The following is a 16,086-nucleotide window of genomic DNA, read 5'->3' as shown; positions in this document are numbered from 1 at the left end:
TCACCTTCTCCACCTGCAAGGGGTGATTCCCACCTTAGCTCCTCTGCTGTGTTCCCCTCTTGGTTGGGAATGGCCTCTTCTCTGCCTGTTCAACTCCTCTACCTTGGTGGTGCAGAAGGAGCCTGGCTTCCTCCATGTGGCTACCCTGAGGACTCTTGCTTTTGGTGCCAGTGCCTGTGGCATGAGGCTTCAGCAGCACAAAGCCAGAACTAGGGCCTACACTGTCCTGCCCTGAGGCTTGGAAACTTCCTCCAGGTCATGCTGGACCCCATCTTCTCATAGCTACTGCTACTTCTCCCTGCACTTGGGGCAACCCAGCACAGGGCTGAGAGCAAGTCTGTTGCCGTCATGGGATTCTGTTTTGCTTTGGCTCTTTGAGTGTGGAGAAAACATTCTGAAATAATTTATAAATCATCTATGCTTCCTGTCTCTAGGAGACAAAATAGGGATTCATGGGTTGTTGCTGCCCTCTAGTGAAGGCCAGACAGAAATCATCCTGCCAGTGGGCACACGGGGCACACGGTCACACTCACCACCAGAGTGCCACGCACAGCACCCCCGGCATCGTCAGTGCCACCAGCAGTATTCGCCAGTCTCGGATGAAGTAAGCAAACAGTGGCAGCACCATGTAGCCAAATGCATAAAATATGCATACTCCTAACGTAGAGAATATTATACGAACTGACTTGCCAAGAATTTCTGTCCCTGTTCAAAACAAGGGAGGTCGAGTTAGCAGTTTAATTTGGATTACTTCTTTATTAATTTTTTTATGGTATCTGTGTGAATACGCAGATAAGAAAACAGCCAGAACTGTCTCTAAGTTCCTGGCGCTAGGGAGCGGATGGCGTTCTGAACCCCTCCTATCTGACCATCTCCTGGGGCTGCATCCCTGTGGCCTCTCAGGCCCCCTAGCAACAGTTCTCTCTTGAAAATTTCACCATGTTCTGAAGCCACATGCTAAAGATGCCATGGTAGGCCCCCTTTAATCCTCACATGAGGAAGAATTTATTAAAAGTGAAGTCATTACTAAGCCAGCACATGCTGGCTTAAGCCTCAAGGAAAGAGAATATTAAATATGAAAAGAAAAAACAATCCTTTCAACAACACAACCCAAGGAACTCAAAGGCCTTATCAGCTAGAGTCAGGTTCCCCCAAACACAGGCTGGCCTGCAGCTTCTCAGTGACAACAGGCTGGCACATTTGAGACAAAGCCCTGCAGTGTGCACTCTGAATTAAAACCCTGAAGGTGACGAAAGCCCATTCCTATCAATTTATTCTTGTCCATAGATATCACCAGCCATAGTGCTCTGCAGACAAGGGCTTCTCTATCTTGGTGAGCTTGCCAGTCACGGCCCCTCCTCCACCAACCATGCCACCCTCTTTCCTGGGCTGGCTCAGCCCTGTGCAGTGGCAGGCCCTTTTTGTAAATGGAGGATCTCTGGTGAGTCCTAGTAAATTGGCCATCAAGTACTAAGACCATGGAGCCATAGCCCAGAGGCCAGAAAAGAACTGGAAATCAGAAGTCAGGCCATTGTGCTACTGGGGACCCCAGGCTGGTCACATGTCTGGCTCAGTTTTCCTGCCTGTAAGTACGGTTCACCAGGAAGCTCTTGCTGGTTTTGTTAAAAACCCTGTCCCCCTTGTGGGACATCACAGCTGTCTCCAGAAAGGTGGGTGATGGGATGATGGTGAAATACAGGATCAAGTACTCAACTCCAACCTGATGGCCATACCCAGGACAAATGCTGCCACATAGTTGGAGATCTGGCCCATGCCTACAAGGACAAACAGCACGACAAACATCTCAAAGTTTTTTGAGAAGATCTGCAGGAAGCTGAAGCCTGTCTGCATGCCCATGGTCATGAACAGCACATTCTTCCGGCCAAACCTGGGAAGAAAAGGAGAGTGACAGAGAACCAGCTGGAAAAGGGCAGCAGGAATGGGCTCCACCAAGTGGGGCTTTCCCAAGATCCATCCAGGGAGCAGGTGTGAACAGTGTTGCCAGGATACCGGCTGCCAGGGACAGTCTCGGTCTCATGGTGCTCATGCTGTTTCTCTCCCTCCCCACTCCCCAGGACAAATGTATAGCCTGGGCACCAGGGTTGCCTAAAAAGTAATACTACAATTATGATAATGATTGCAAGAGACTGAAACACATCAATTATTTAATCCATACATTCATAGTGATATTATTTTTAAAAAAAGAATCTGCCAACTTTGGAGAATGACAGAGAAACAATTCATTATAAATGAAAACTGGCAAATAAGGAGAAAGAAGCATTTGTCCTGATTTTACTTTGTAAACTATGTGAACAGCAACCAATAATAGATAAGAGGTAGTATCATGTATAAAAGTATTCTAACTTTTAAATGAAAAGGTAATAAAATTAGACTAATACCATGTATAGCCCCCAACGGATTAATAGATACATGCATTATATACTAATGACTGTTAACGTCATGAAGAGACAGTCGGGCATTGCATGCTTCCTATGGTCTTGCCAAAAGGACTGAACCTGAATCAGAACCTGAATCTCAAGTCTCTGGATCCAATTGGCAATTTTGAGGAAATGCAGAGCATAGAGGAATGTGCTGAACTGCATCCTGAGTGTACCATCAACAAAATCCAGACTGCGAAATTCTATAGGTGGAACAGCTCAGTTTCTTCATAGATAATCAGTAAGGCATAGAAGGGGATAGAAGGAGAATCCATGGATTAAGTAGACTAAAAGACATCAAATACGTTAAGTGGGCAACACTAAACTTGTGTCAAGATGCATATTTCGATAATAAAACTAAAAAAAACTCACAAGGAAGTGATTATTACAGGAGTCAGGCTAGCGGTTACTTAATGAGAGAGAGAAGATGCTGTAATTGGGATGGGGCACATGGACAGGGCTTCTTAGTGGACAGCAAAGTTCTACTGCTTGACTTGGAAGTGGTCATAAGGTTATTTCTCTGAAAAAATTCATTAAGCTGCATATTTTTTCTGTGTGGTTTTCTGTATCCGTGCTCATTTTTAAAAGTTTTTAAAGTTGGGTTTATTTTGGTTTGTTTTAAAGAGAGTGCCACAAAGAAGGAAAAAGTCAAGCTAGTGGGAAGCACTGGATTCAGTTTGAGTCTGGCCAGTACTGGCTGACACCCACTTTCATTCAATGTTTATTGAGCATCCATTATAGAGGGCACTTTGGATATCAATAAATAAAAAAGATGCTGTTTCTGCCCTTAAGGAGTGTCATAGTATAACTGGTGAAACATACATTAACCACATTTTAATCTAACACCACCCTTCTGAATATACAATTATACACCGAGTCAAGTGCACTGAAGGACTGGAATGCAGGTTCATGAGAGGCACAAGGAAGTAAGTTACCCTGGACTGGGGGTAAGGGTCGGGGAACTGGACATTCAGGGAGGGTCTCCTTGATTATGGGGCACTGAGATGGGAAAAAGTAGTTGACAATGGGGGATTTAAGGTGTAGGGACCAAGCTCTCAATGATATTCACAGCATAGTGGGGAATACCAACATTAATCCTATAGTAACACTTTTTTTCCCCCAATTTCTGGTAGACGTTATAAAGGAAAGTCACAAGGAACTAGGGATGCTAAATTAGCTGGCATGGTTAAAGAAGGCCACAGGGGGTGGGTTGGGGTGTGTGGGGGAATGCTTCAGACTCTGAGAAGACCACACACCCCCATGGCTGGAGGGGGCATGGTGAACATGAGGAGCCAGTGTGGTTGGCATCAGGCGTGCAATTCAAGACTACAGTGGTGGCTAGGAGGCAAACTGCACAAGGTCTTGCAACTATGTGGAAGAGTTTGGTGTTTTTCCTCAATGTAAGTTTTTTTCTGTTGTTTTTTTTTCCCATCACTTTGGGGTACTACTGGCATCTAATGAGTAGGGGCCAGGTATGTTGTTAAATATTCTAAAATGCCCAACAACAAAATTATTTGGCTCAAAATGTTAATAGGGTCGAGAAACCCTCGCCTGGAAGTAGACTCCACTTTCCCCTGCATTTTTTTTTTAATAAGAGTGTTCTATATGCCAACCAAGGGGTGGTTCCTAACCACAAGGCAGGCTGGTATAATCTCTATGCCCTTTCCCTTCCTAAGAGCTCCCTGGGATGGTAGGGAAGAGACAGATCCAGAGAACTTTTTACATAGCACCAGTCCTTGGCAGTTCAGGGTTGGGATCAGAAATGTTTGCTTTTAAAGTCTGTCAACAAAATGGCAAACACACACATACCTGGAAACAGGACACAGCAGTCTACTTCTTCCCAGGGTTGCGCCTCTCACAAGTCACACGCATAAAGATGACTCAGTAGTGTCACATAAAGGGCTTTGACAACCCAGGAGTATTTTAATTGCTCTTGAATTTCAGACGTATTCATATGCCAGAAAGATGGTGAAACCTTTATACTATATAAAAAGTTACACTGACATCCTAGACGAGTTAGGGCATGAATTGATTGCTTTCAGGTAATGTATTTAGCTTAGGTTTTAGAACTGGTTTACTCAGAAATAATGCACTCAGAAGCTGTCCATCCCACAGGGCACTGGGCCTTCCAAGGGGGCACAGACAGGCTTGAGGCAGGGCATTGGGAGTTGAAGGCAGGGGCTGCAGGCAGAACAGTCATACTTTTAGCCACTTAGGGTGTATTTCATTTACTAGACTTAAATGATCCTACTTTAATGAAAGTTCTGTTGCCAGAATATTTAGAAAGGTTTGAAAAACACTATATTAGCCCTTCTGTAGACTAAAGTGGTCCTAAGCATACTCAAGAATTTTGTTTCCAGTTTCCCTGGGAATAGACCTTTTGGAACTTCAATGCTTTCCTCAGGTAATCATTGTGTTACATAGTGAGCAGGTTCTTAAGCTGACCCATGACACAGTTGACCCAGAAAAATACACTGCATTTCTACTCTGAACTTGGGCACTCTCTTTTTCACATCAAGGGCATTCCTCTGAGCCTCAGCTGTCACTTAGCTCCGTGAGAAGGAATCTCCCATGTCCACTCGGGAGGCCTCTAAGCAAAGCACAATCCTCCCCCAGTTCCCCTCTACCCTCCCCGCTCCCCTCTCCCCAGGCAACCTCATCCCCATCTGGGGCTCTGCTGAGGGTTCTATACGCTGACAATTCCTACATGTGTTTCTGCAGCCAAAACCTCTCATGTAGTACCATATCCACACAGCCAGCTGCACACTCTACTTCTCCACTTAGGGGTCTCATAGTCACCCCAAATTTAGTGCACACAAATTGAACTCAATATCTATGAACGCGGTCCTTTTCCAGTGTTCTCTGTCTTAGAGAAGTGTACATTCATCCAGTTACCCAGGCCAGAAAGCTTTCTTCCCTCGATTACGACATCCAGCCCATCGGCAAGTCCTGTTGATTTTACCTCTTATCACTTCCCTCCATTTCAACCACCATCATACTAGCCCATGCCACCATCATCTGTGGCATGAACTACTGTGACAACCTTTTAATTGGTCTCTCTGCAACACCTTTTGCTTCCTTTCAATTCTTTCCCCACAAGGTTGTCAAAGCATCTTTAAAAAAAAAAAAGTACAAATCCGATTGTCACACTATTGCTTTAAAAAGTCTCAGTAGCCCACTCCTGCTCTGTGGCTGAAGCCCAAAGTCCTAACTGTGATCCATTAAGCCCTGGTTGCTCGTCTGCTCAGGGCTCTGCATGCCTCTCCCCTTCATCTTAACACCACTCTCCGCACCTCTACTGTACGGACTTTGTCCTGCTGCCATGCCTCTTCCTGAGCCCCTGCTTTAGTACGTGCTGTTCTCCCTGCCTGGATGTTCTTTCTCCTCTCTACCCCTCAGCTGGCTACTTTTGACTCATCTTTCAACTCTCAGCTCATGCTTCACCTTCTCAGGGATGCCGCCCCTGACCTCCTCTGTTAGACACTCCTGTGGCACCCTGCACTTACTTCTCTTTATCACTTACCATGACCAGGGACAACAACAACTTCCTCACTTGGTTGTTTAATACATTCCACCTTGCTAGAAAGCAAGTTCTAGGACAGGAGGGACCTAGAACAGTAGTCCATACAAAATAGAGGAGCAAGACTATCTGGGTCCAAATCCTAACTCTGCCACTTACCAGCTGTGAAATCTTGGGCAAGTTTTTTAATCCCTCTGTTTCACTTTCTCCATCTGTAAACTAGGAATAATAAACAGGTTAGCCTGTTTTTTAAAAAAATATCTGGCTGGGCAGGTGCAGTGGCTCACGCCTGTAATCCCAGCAGTTTGGGAGGCCAAAGCGGGCAGATCACCTGAGTTCGGGAGTTCGAGACTAGCCTGACCAAAATGGAGAAACCCCGTTTCTATTAAAAATACAAAATTAGCTGGGCGTGATGGTACATGCCTGTAATCCCAGCAACTTGGGAGGCTGAGGCAGGAGAATCTCTTGAACTCAGGAGGCAGAGGTTGCGGTGAGCCGAGATCGTACCATTGCACTCCAGCCTGGGCAACAAGAGGAAACTCTATTTCCAACAACAACAACAACAACAACAACAACAACAACAACAACAACAAAATATCTGGCCAGGCATGGTGTCTCACACCTGTAATCCTAGCACTTTGGGAGGTTATGGAGGGAGGATTGCTTGAGGCCAGGAACTGAAAACCAGGGAAGATGCTGGGACTCCTTTCCACCGGGTAACCCACCAATCTGTGGGGTGTTCTCACATGTGCCATGTGGCCAAGGATTTGCTGAAGGCTGCTACTCTCTTCACAGTCTTCTGTGACAGACCCTGAAGCTCCAGGGAAAGAAGACACAACATAATGGACCCCTGTGAGAACTTCATGAAAGCTACGGACCTCTCTCCAAAAAAATGCTCACATGTAGTCTCTAACATTGTGCATATAATTTCGAGGGGTTTGGGATTCTCTAAGCCATTAATGTTTCCTTGAGTTAAAAGCTTTAGAATTACACAAATAACCTGCTTATGAGAAATGGATCAAAACAGTATTCTCCCTCCTGTCATAAAGTAAATGCCAAAATCACAGGCCACTTAGCTAAGGGGCATCAGCCTTGTGGACATAAGAGTTCTGCTTGTCATACCACTAGTAGCTGGTGAGAGCTCCTCTCACTCTGCAGACAGAATGCTGGTCTTCTTAGGACAACAGAGGCAGACACTGTGGCACCACTACAGATCTACAATCCAGCACATGTGCATGTGTGCATGAAGTCAACTTCTCCCATGCTCAGGGGCATGACAGAGTCACGGTGACCCAGGGGAAGCAAGCCAGGTTACTGCAGAAGTGAATCATGGCATATTACCTAGTCAACCGGATCAGACACACTCGGCTTACATAGCTCAGATTTCTTTACTTAGCAAGAATTATGGAGTCAGATTTGTTGGCTCTTTTTACTAGGCATGGAGTCTATACCATAGACATAGCTTCCTCTTCTTTAAAATACAGGGCCCTGGGCTGAAGGAATACTACCAACTGAAATCAAGGGCCAGGCACACACTTCTTGCTCAGTGCTGAGGTCCCCTGCTGCTGTAGGAGACAGACACCTTACCTGTCTGACAGCTGCCCTGAAACAAAGGAGCCCAACAGCACACCCACGAAGAACAAGGAGATCGTGAGTGGGGCCTTCCAGTCGTCCTCACACACCAGGTTCCACTGCAAGATGAACAAAGGGGTGTATCATTCCCTTCTTTTTAAAAGGTTTTTAAAGCAAAGGCATCCTGGAAAATGAAGTCAGAACATCCTGCATCCCTGCACTCTCTGAGTGTGAACTCATTTAGTCAGGTGATGGCTCACCTGGGCAGGAAGGCAGAGAGCAGGCTTCCTCCCCATCCTGTTTTTCATAGCATTGTGGGCCCCACTGTCTTGCTTCCATTTTGAGGACAGATAGGCAGAGAGTAAGTGTTCTATCAACATGCTGACCCTGAAGAAGGCAAGGCCTCTTACTCTTGCTCCTAAAAATCTGAGCAGAGCCCAGGGCTGTGGAAGAGGCAGGGCACCCTCGCTCACTGGGGTTCAGGCCATTGGCATGAATGTCACTGGAGTGGTTCTGGAAGCAGGGCTCTGGGGTTCTACAGGCCAAAGCATCCAGCAAGAAACTAAGGCCAGGGCACAGAGTGTGCCATCTGGACCTGTTCTGCTCAGGTTCCCACCCTGGGCCAACGACCCCCGGGTCCTTCTTGTGACCTTTAGAGCTGGAATCCCTGATGCTGCACACCAACTATACTAGGCTCAATTACAGCTGAAAGCTCTGAGCTTGGAGGTAAGAAACTGGGTTTTAGCTCCCACTCTACCATTAACTCTTCCAACTTCAGATAAGCATCACCCCATGCTATGCCTTGATTTCCCGATTTGTAAAACAGGGATTGGGGTAAGGAACAGGCTGTACCTCTTGAGTTTCCAGCATCCAATGCGTGGTTCCATCTACAGTTACCATGAACAGAAAAAGAGGTCTGAAGACATGGGGAAGCAGTCAGACACTCGGATCAGGCTGCGCCTGCCTAACCAGGAAGAAAGCCCAAACAGGATACTTGGTGGTTCACAGAAAAACGAAAAATGTTTTTCAGACAGAGAGATGGTGCTCAGTAGTAACCTTTGCAGACTTCTCACATGAGCAGCCACCCTCCTAAGAACTCAGACCCTTGCCTCCCTGGCGCCAGGCTGCTGGCCTGCCCTCCACGGAGCCTGCTGGCTCCTCACCAACAACGCAGGCAAGGGGACATGCGGCTCCCTAGAACAAAGCATCTCTTCCGGGCCAGTGACAGGGAAAAACAAGCCTGCTTCTCCATGCCTCCGGACACCTCTCAGAGGGGTTGGCAGGCAAGACTCAGGCTGGACACAGAGAACCCCCACAGCAGGCACGCTGCTGGCTCTCCGCTTCGGAATAAGCACGGACCTGGATGGGCTGGGAGTAGGGTGGCAATCCCCAACCCAGGGAAGAATTGGAGCATCCAACCCTTAATCAGGAGGCAGCCCAGACTAGCAGGAGTCAAGAACATGGGAGCACCACAGCCTGAGTGCCCAGGCTGCCACAGCCTCCAACCTCCACAGGCCAGCACCCACAGGCCATCTCTCTGGTAGGTGGGTGAGTATCCCTGCAGTGGCCCCCACTCACACATGGCTGCTAAATCTAGGACTGGGAGTGGAGGGAGAGACAAAGTTGAGGGAATTGATGACAGGGTGCAGCCTCTGTGTGTGAGGCCAAGTTTCAGGGGCCAGGTCCTGGCTCCTGCCACTCTTGAGTATGATGGGCTCTATTTCCCAGCTAGCATGTCTTTTATAGTAGAAAAGATGAAAACACAAACAAAGGGTCAGCAGTGGTTTCTCAACAGGACTATCATGAGGTGAGGGTTGGGGACCCATATGGCTGAGCTAGACTAGCAATCCACATGGGCTTCTGTAGTGAGTTCTGGAGTTGCAGACCCCAGAACAGGTCTCCCAATATCAGGCTGCTAAGGACTCCTGGGCTGGCAAGGTTGGGTGTGACCTAAAACCAGGTCAATCTCTGCAGGGGACAGGGTGACTGTAGTGCCCATTTTGAGATAGGCCCCAGAGCATCTCTCAGGCTCCCTTAGCCCCACCCTCTCCACTTGGTCCAGCCTGTCCTTAGCCTAGTCAGGTGTGTAACTCCTTGGTTAACTCTGCCATCCACCCAATGACAGCCCATGACAACTCTCTGGGCCTGGCTTTGGGCCCTCCAAAAGCAAATATGCATTAACACTTCTTTCCTACTGGCCACTGGGGGTCTGTAAGCAGGATCAGGAAAGGCACTAGGTCTCAAAACTGAACACAAGGGCAAACATAGATTGGGTCCCAGCCTGCCAATCCATCCACATACCTGTCAACCACCAGATGGACTGCAGTGGGTTCCAGGACTTGGCCAGAATCCCCCTTAGAAGAGGTGGGTGAGAAGTACATAGAGTCCAGGCTAAGTACCCCCTGCTTAAAGTGTTTACAAAGGAGTCTAGCATTCCTTAGCTCCTGGTTCCCCAGCTGTGATTAAAGCCGCTATAGACCAGCTTATTGATGCCTCCACCTGGTACATGGGATGGGCTGTACTGGCTGATGATCACAGGTAACAATGTTAAAATGGAATGTGTGGGTTTAAGATTTGCGTCATGAGCCTAACGCTGTCACCCTTCAGCTAGCTGAGCTATGAAAGCAGGCCCAACCTGAAAACAATCTGGGAGCAACTCTGGCAAAGGGCCTAGACTTGCTCCCCTTCCTGAGGAGACATGCACCTTTCCAGTGGTGATGGTTTCAAGGGTGTAGAGATACATGTAGGTCAAATTGCATGCTTTAGCTACATGCAGTTTTTATGTCATTTATACCTTAATAAAGCTGTTACACGTTTTTAAAAAGAGGGAGAATTGTGTCTCCTGTACCTCATACATAATTGGCATTGCTTTTCAGTTATGAGAAGTAGAGAGATGACACAGTTCCCTGGGACTGAATGTTCTTACCTGTGAATTGGCAGGAAGGGGAAAAAAAGATAGGGTGTGTGCCCCTAAGGCAGAAGTTCTTCCCTGAGGGGATGTACCTAGCCTGACCATATCAACAGTGAGACATGCGGCTAGGCACCGCGTTACTACTGCCATGTATTCCTATATTCCTACACACATTTTGTCCTGCCTCCTACTGCAATTAATGATGCAAATAATCCTTGCCCCAGTGTTGTCAGAGCAAAGAGAAAAGGTATTTGCTATCTTTGCTATCACATCCTCTACAACTCCTGGCAGTGCCCCCTTTATAGAGGAGAGGCTCAGGAGCTCTTTGGTACATAGGTGAGTGAATGAATGGATAAATAAAAAGGTATCAACCTTCAACGTCTTGGTATACTTTAGTTCTTGCTTGGCTGCCCAAAGTCGAGATGAACCCTGAACTTCTGAACTTCAATCTCCAGAATACCTTTTTTTTCTTTTGAAACAGAGTCTTGCTCTGTTGCCCAGGCTGGAGTGCAGTGGCACAATCTCGGCTTACTGCAACCTCCACCTCCCGGGTTCAAGTGATTCTCATGCCTCGGCCTCCTGAGTGGCTAGGACTACAGGCATGCACCACCAGCCTGGCTAAGCTTTGTATTTTTAGTAGAGATGGGGTTTTGCCATGTTGACCAGGCTGGTCTTGAACTCTGACCTCAGGTTATCCACCCACTTTAGTGCTGGGATTAAAGGCAAGAGCCACCACACCTGGAACTTTTTTTTTTTTCTGGCTCCCTGACCCCCTGCTTTGTGTCAACTGTCAGAACTTTGACTCAGGATGACAGGTCTCAGCTAGCTAGAGAGTGGCTCAATCTGACCAATCATGGCCAGAAGTGTCTACTATGTGTGTGCATAGTGGGCCACGGGACCCCACAGGTGGCTTCTCTGCCTTGCTGTATAGCTGCAAAAGCCTGGATGAGGGTCTGTGTGTTCCCTGAGTGAGAGAAATCAGCAAAGGTGTAGCAGTGAAGCTCAAGCTCCAGGTCTCTCGGGTCTCTGCTGCCCAGAGCCAGCCCCAGCCCCAGTTCCCAGGTTGCTCTGGCTTTTCCTCCAGGCAGCTTTGGGAATAACAGTGAGGGCTCTCCCATCTTCTAAGACTATTTATCTCTACACGACATAAGGCTGATAGAAAAGCTAGTCCAGGACAATAGGGAGGGAGTGGGAGTCCCACCCAGGACTGGGCCGAGGGCTTCTCAGAAGCAGACAGGTGAAGAGCAAGGCGATGCAGAGCAGCTTGGAAGTTTCTTTTCTTTTCTTTTCTTTTTTGAGACGGGGTCTTGCTCTTGTCGCCCAGGCTGGTATGCAACGGCACGATCTTGGCTCACTGCAACCTCCACTTCCTAGGTTCAAGCAATTCTCCTGCCTCAGTCTCCCTCCCAAGTGGCTGGGATTACAGGCACCTGCCACCATGTGGGGCTAATTTTTGTATTTTTAGTAGAGACAGGGTTTCACCATGTTGGCCAGGCTGGTCTGTAACTCCTGACCTTGTGATCCGCCTGCCTCAGCCCCCCAAAGTGCTGGGTTTACAGGCATGAGCCACCACACCCGGCCAGAATTTTCTCAAGGAACCTGTCCAGCCTATGGACAGAGCTATGATGAAACCAAAGAACAGGCAGCCCAGGCAATCTCAGAAACCACCCAGGTTCCCAGCAGATGTGGCAGTCCATGGCCAAGAAGTACTGCATGATGGGTTGGCTAATTCCCCCGTACCCTAGGGATGACTAAGGGGCCACAGGAGAGGCCAGCCTAGAACCACGTGGACCACCAAACAATTCCTGAAACATGGGGGCATAAAACTCTTTCACTTTATAAAATTATTTTTATTTATTAATATTATTATTATTCTTTTGAGATAGAGTCTCGCTCTGTCACCCAGGCTAGAGTGCAGTGGCTCGATCTTGGTTCACTGCATCATCCGTCTCCTGGGTTCAAGCGATTCTCCTGCTTCAGCCTCCTAAGTAGCTGTGATTACAGGTGCGTGCCACCACACCCAGCTAATTTTTGTATTTTTAGTATAGATGGAGTTTCACCATGTTGGCCAGGCTGGTCTTGAACTCTTGATCTCAAGTTATCTGTTGCCTTGGCTTCCCAAAGTGCTGGGATTACAGGTGTGAGCCACCACACCCTGCCAATATTATTTATTTGTTAATTACTGGCAGATTCCCTCTGCCAATTCCAACACTTCATTCCACATCCATGTGGTGTCAAAGCCCCAGTCAGTGGGCAGGGGGAAGTCACCTTTCCTTTAAAAAATTCCAGTCAATCTTTTTCAGCCATCCTCAAGTTTCCCTTCTAAGAACTGAACTATTTTTCTTTAGTTCTGAAATTTTAGAGATGATTTCTTAAATTATTCATTAACCCATTCAATAAAAATGTTCCTGAGAACCTCCCTCTGCATCCAGAATTGTGTCAGAAATTGAGGAAGATGCAAAGATCTAAATCCACCACAAAGTTTGGTACTACATGTATGTACTTTAACTTGAACAAAGAAAAAAAATCCAAACAAGACACCCGAGGTTGCAGTCTTCAGTGGAAAAAATATGACTAGTAATGCAATACCAGTGTACTTACAAATGTATGATTTGGGGCAGAGGGCAGGCTTAGAGACATTTAGCAGGCACGGGACTAGATGCAGTGGTCAGCAGGGCAGGTTTGGGTTGAAAGACAACAGGCCATAGAAAAAGCCATTAGAATGTTGATGCAGCAACTTCCAGCAGTAGCCGTTCACCTGGGAATAAGTAGCTCTGAACTTCAAGTCAAGCATTCCAGTAGCCCAAAACAAAGATCTAAGCATTAATCTGGCCTCCCTACAAAGACTGACAACATATAAGTAGGTGAAAGGGCACACAACTGCTTTGAAACTGCTAAGACAGCTAAATAAATAGTCTAAATATTAAAAAACAAAAGGCTGACACTGGCAGCAAGATAAGGTCAGACCCCCTGGCACGGCTGGCCTTTGGGAGTTCATCAATGCCACCACCCCTCAGCCCAATGTGGCATGGGGGCAGCAAAGCAGGAACAAATGACTAGAGTAAGCCGGGGTCCCTCAGGGGTCAATGTAAAACCCAAGAGATGCCATGAGCTTCTTCTCACTTTACCACCTCCCTCTTCTTTAGGCAGCCCCAAGTAGAACTTGTAGGGATTCCTGTGTCATGTTCCCCTCTGTGGCCTCTGCCTGCAACCTCAGGGACAGCCTCTGCTTTCATAGTACTTACTGGCTTCCAGGAAGGTAACAGACCCACCCGTGAGGCGAGGACCCAGGATTTGTGGCAACTGAAGGTTCCAATTCCCTGTGGATTCATAGGCCAGAAAGCATAGTTGGCTACCTCCAGGGAGTGCCTCTTTCGTCAAGTCACGATGCCTCTGGACCCTGCAGCTATGTCACTAGCTAAGAAATCCCAGTGGGGCTCAGGTCACACTCCCACTACATACATGTGGAGAAAGCAGGTCCAGGTGCTGGGGACATCAAATTTCCAAACATAGAAAAAACACACACGTGCACACACACTTGAGCCTCTAGGGGTAGCTCTCAGACTCCCTTGAAGAGTGATGACGCCAAGAAGCAATACAGTTGGGACCTCCAGAGCCCCTGTAAGCCCTTCGGAGGCTCCAGGAGGAAGGCTCAGCACCAACATCCAGCAGGGCTTGAAGCCATGCCAGGGCCTGTGGCACTCTCCCTCTCTGTGAACTCTCCCCTCTCTGTGAACTCTGCCTTCCTGCTGGGTGGTTTCTTGCCGTTGCATTGGGGCCTTCAGCTCACTATTATGCTGAGCTGAATACCCTAGGCTCACTGAGAGGCCTCCTCCTCTGGGAAGCCTTCTCTAACCTGCAAATTCGTCATTAGCACATTTTAGTGAGCCTGTCTATCAATGAGGGCTATTCACTGGCTACTTACTCAATGCTGCTGAAACTTCAGGGAGCTAGAGTGCCAGTGTCTGAAAAAGACACAAAACATATCCATCATTAACACCATGTTCCTACATCCAGCTCCAACAACTGCTCCAACAGGTTCAGAAGGGACAGACAAAACCACCCAGAGGGAAAATTCAAGGAGCTGAGAAATGAGAAAGGTTCCCCCACACCCTATGACCCAAAGTTGTATGCTTTAACTAAATCTGGCCAACAGCCTTACCTCATAATACCTTAGAAAACATTCCAGGTCAACAAGTCACCCTGAACAGATCTTCAGATGAATGGATCTTAAAGACTGACAACTGACAGCCTGGTGCGGTGGCTCACACCTGTAATCCCAGCACTTTGGGAGGCAGAAGCAGGTGGATCACGAGGTCAAGAGATCGAGACCATTCTGGCCAACATGGTGAAACCCCCTCTCTACTAAAACCACAAAAATTAGCTGGGCGTCGTGGCTCACAGCTACTCGGAGGCTAAGGCAGGAGAATCACTTGAACCCGGGAGGCGAAGGTTGCAGTAAGCCGAGAACGCACGACTGCACTCCAGCCTGACGACAGAGGGAGACTCTGTCTCAAAAAAAAAAAAAAAAAAAAAGACTGACAACTGACCACGGGAAAAGTCAAAGGATTACTTACAGGGCATGACCAGATTGTCATTCTGGGTTGTAGACGGTAGGGGAAGGAGTAACTAGGGGAAAAAGGGAAGAGGCAGTTGTACACACATGCTTTATTTAACTTGAAAAGTTCAGGAAAGATAAGTATTTCCTCTCTTCTAAAAAGAAGCCAAGAGACTAGAGGAAAAACGGGACAGCCCCTAGCCCAAGCCCTGGCTCTGCTACTCACCACCCGCAACCCCAACTAGAGGAAGTCTTGGACACTCAGGGCCGTAGAGTATCGCCCAAGGACCGCCAGGACCTTCCTGGTACCCTCGCAAAGTGGCCATCAGGATGGGAGACCACACTGACAACCTCTCGCAGGGAGGAGCACACTCTGGCTGGAGGTCACCTTGTGAAGTGTTCCCAAGCCACCTGGCTGGAGGGTCTCCATCGCTAGGGTGTTGACTGTTGGGGGAGGGGGAGTGACAGCGTCCAGCGCGCATCTGGGAGACAGGAGCTCGGGTTCAAGGACTGCGACAGTCTCCTCCGCGCCCCAGTCTCAGCCCCAGCAGAGGCCGGCACCCACCTCGGTCACAATGGTGGACAGATAGACGTCCCGGCTGAACTCCCAGCCATCCAGGCAGCTCTCCAGCTCCAGTTGCCCCAGGTCCACGTCACGCCCCGGCTCCAGCCCGAGCGCCGAGAAGTTGGCGATGGTGGCGAGCCGGTAGCGGCGGCAGCTGTGGGGCACCTCGCGGCCGTCCCGCAGCCGCAGTGGGACACTGTTGTTGCGCCAGGCGCTGCTTAGGTTCGCGGCGTCCGGCACCCGGCAGCGGTGCTCCGGGGTCGCTATCAGGAACACGGAGGACAGGCCGGTGAAGCCATTAGGGATGATGCTGGCGCTGAGCAGGAAGAAGATGAGGCGCTGGAAAGGCCCCCACTCGCCCAGGAAGGCAGTCACTTCGTCGTAGTCCCGCATGCCGCCCTCAGAGGCCCACAGAGCGCGGCCTGGGATCGCGGGACGCGGAGGGCTTTGCGCGTGCGCGCGGGGCACCCGCAACCTACCGGGCGAGCCTGGCAGCGAGCTACCCAAGACCGTCCGCCGAGG

At 48.6% G+C, this 16,086-nt stretch overlaps 1 protein-coding gene and 1 long non-coding RNA gene across 4 annotated transcripts in view; one reads left to right on the top strand and one right to left on the bottom strand.

The window, feature by feature from the left end:
• Nucleotides 1-16,028, bottom strand: part of SLC22A5 (solute carrier family 22 member 5) — a 25,429-nt gene extending 9,401 nt beyond the window's left edge. Inside the window, exons 1-5 of one of the 3 annotated variants that reach the window (XM_017959342.3) lie at nt 15,565-16,028; nt 7,791-7,862; nt 7,546-7,649; nt 1,734-1,888; nt 534-705 (exon numbers count right to left, since the gene is read on the bottom strand). In XM_017959342.3, the coding sequence (XP_017814831.1) occupies nt 534-705; nt 1,734-1,888; nt 7,546-7,649; nt 7,791-7,862; nt 15,565-15,957 (896 nt within the window). In that variant the 5' untranslated portion in view covers nt 15,958-16,028. The remainder of the gene's footprint in view (nt 1-533; nt 706-1,733; nt 1,889-7,545; nt 7,650-7,790; nt 7,863-15,564) is intronic. The other 2 variants (NM_001168756.1, XM_021939163.2) reach the window with 2 other exon arrangements.
• The window catches only part of LOC108586418, a 33,532-nt gene continuing 33,449 nt past the window's right edge, over nt 16,004-16,086 (top strand). Inside the window, exon 1 of the long non-coding RNA XR_001903763.2 lies at nt 16,004-16,086. This is a non-coding gene — a long non-coding RNA (uncharacterized LOC108586418).

This window comes from Papio anubis, chromosome 5 (assembly GCF_008728515.1).
Source record: "Papio anubis isolate 15944 chromosome 5, Panubis1.0, whole genome shotgun sequence".
Taxonomy (NCBI): Eukaryota; Metazoa; Chordata; class Mammalia; order Primates; family Cercopithecidae; genus Papio; species Papio anubis.
The sequence above is the reverse complement of the archived record's forward strand: the minus strand, read 5'-3'. Positions and strand labels throughout refer to the sequence as shown.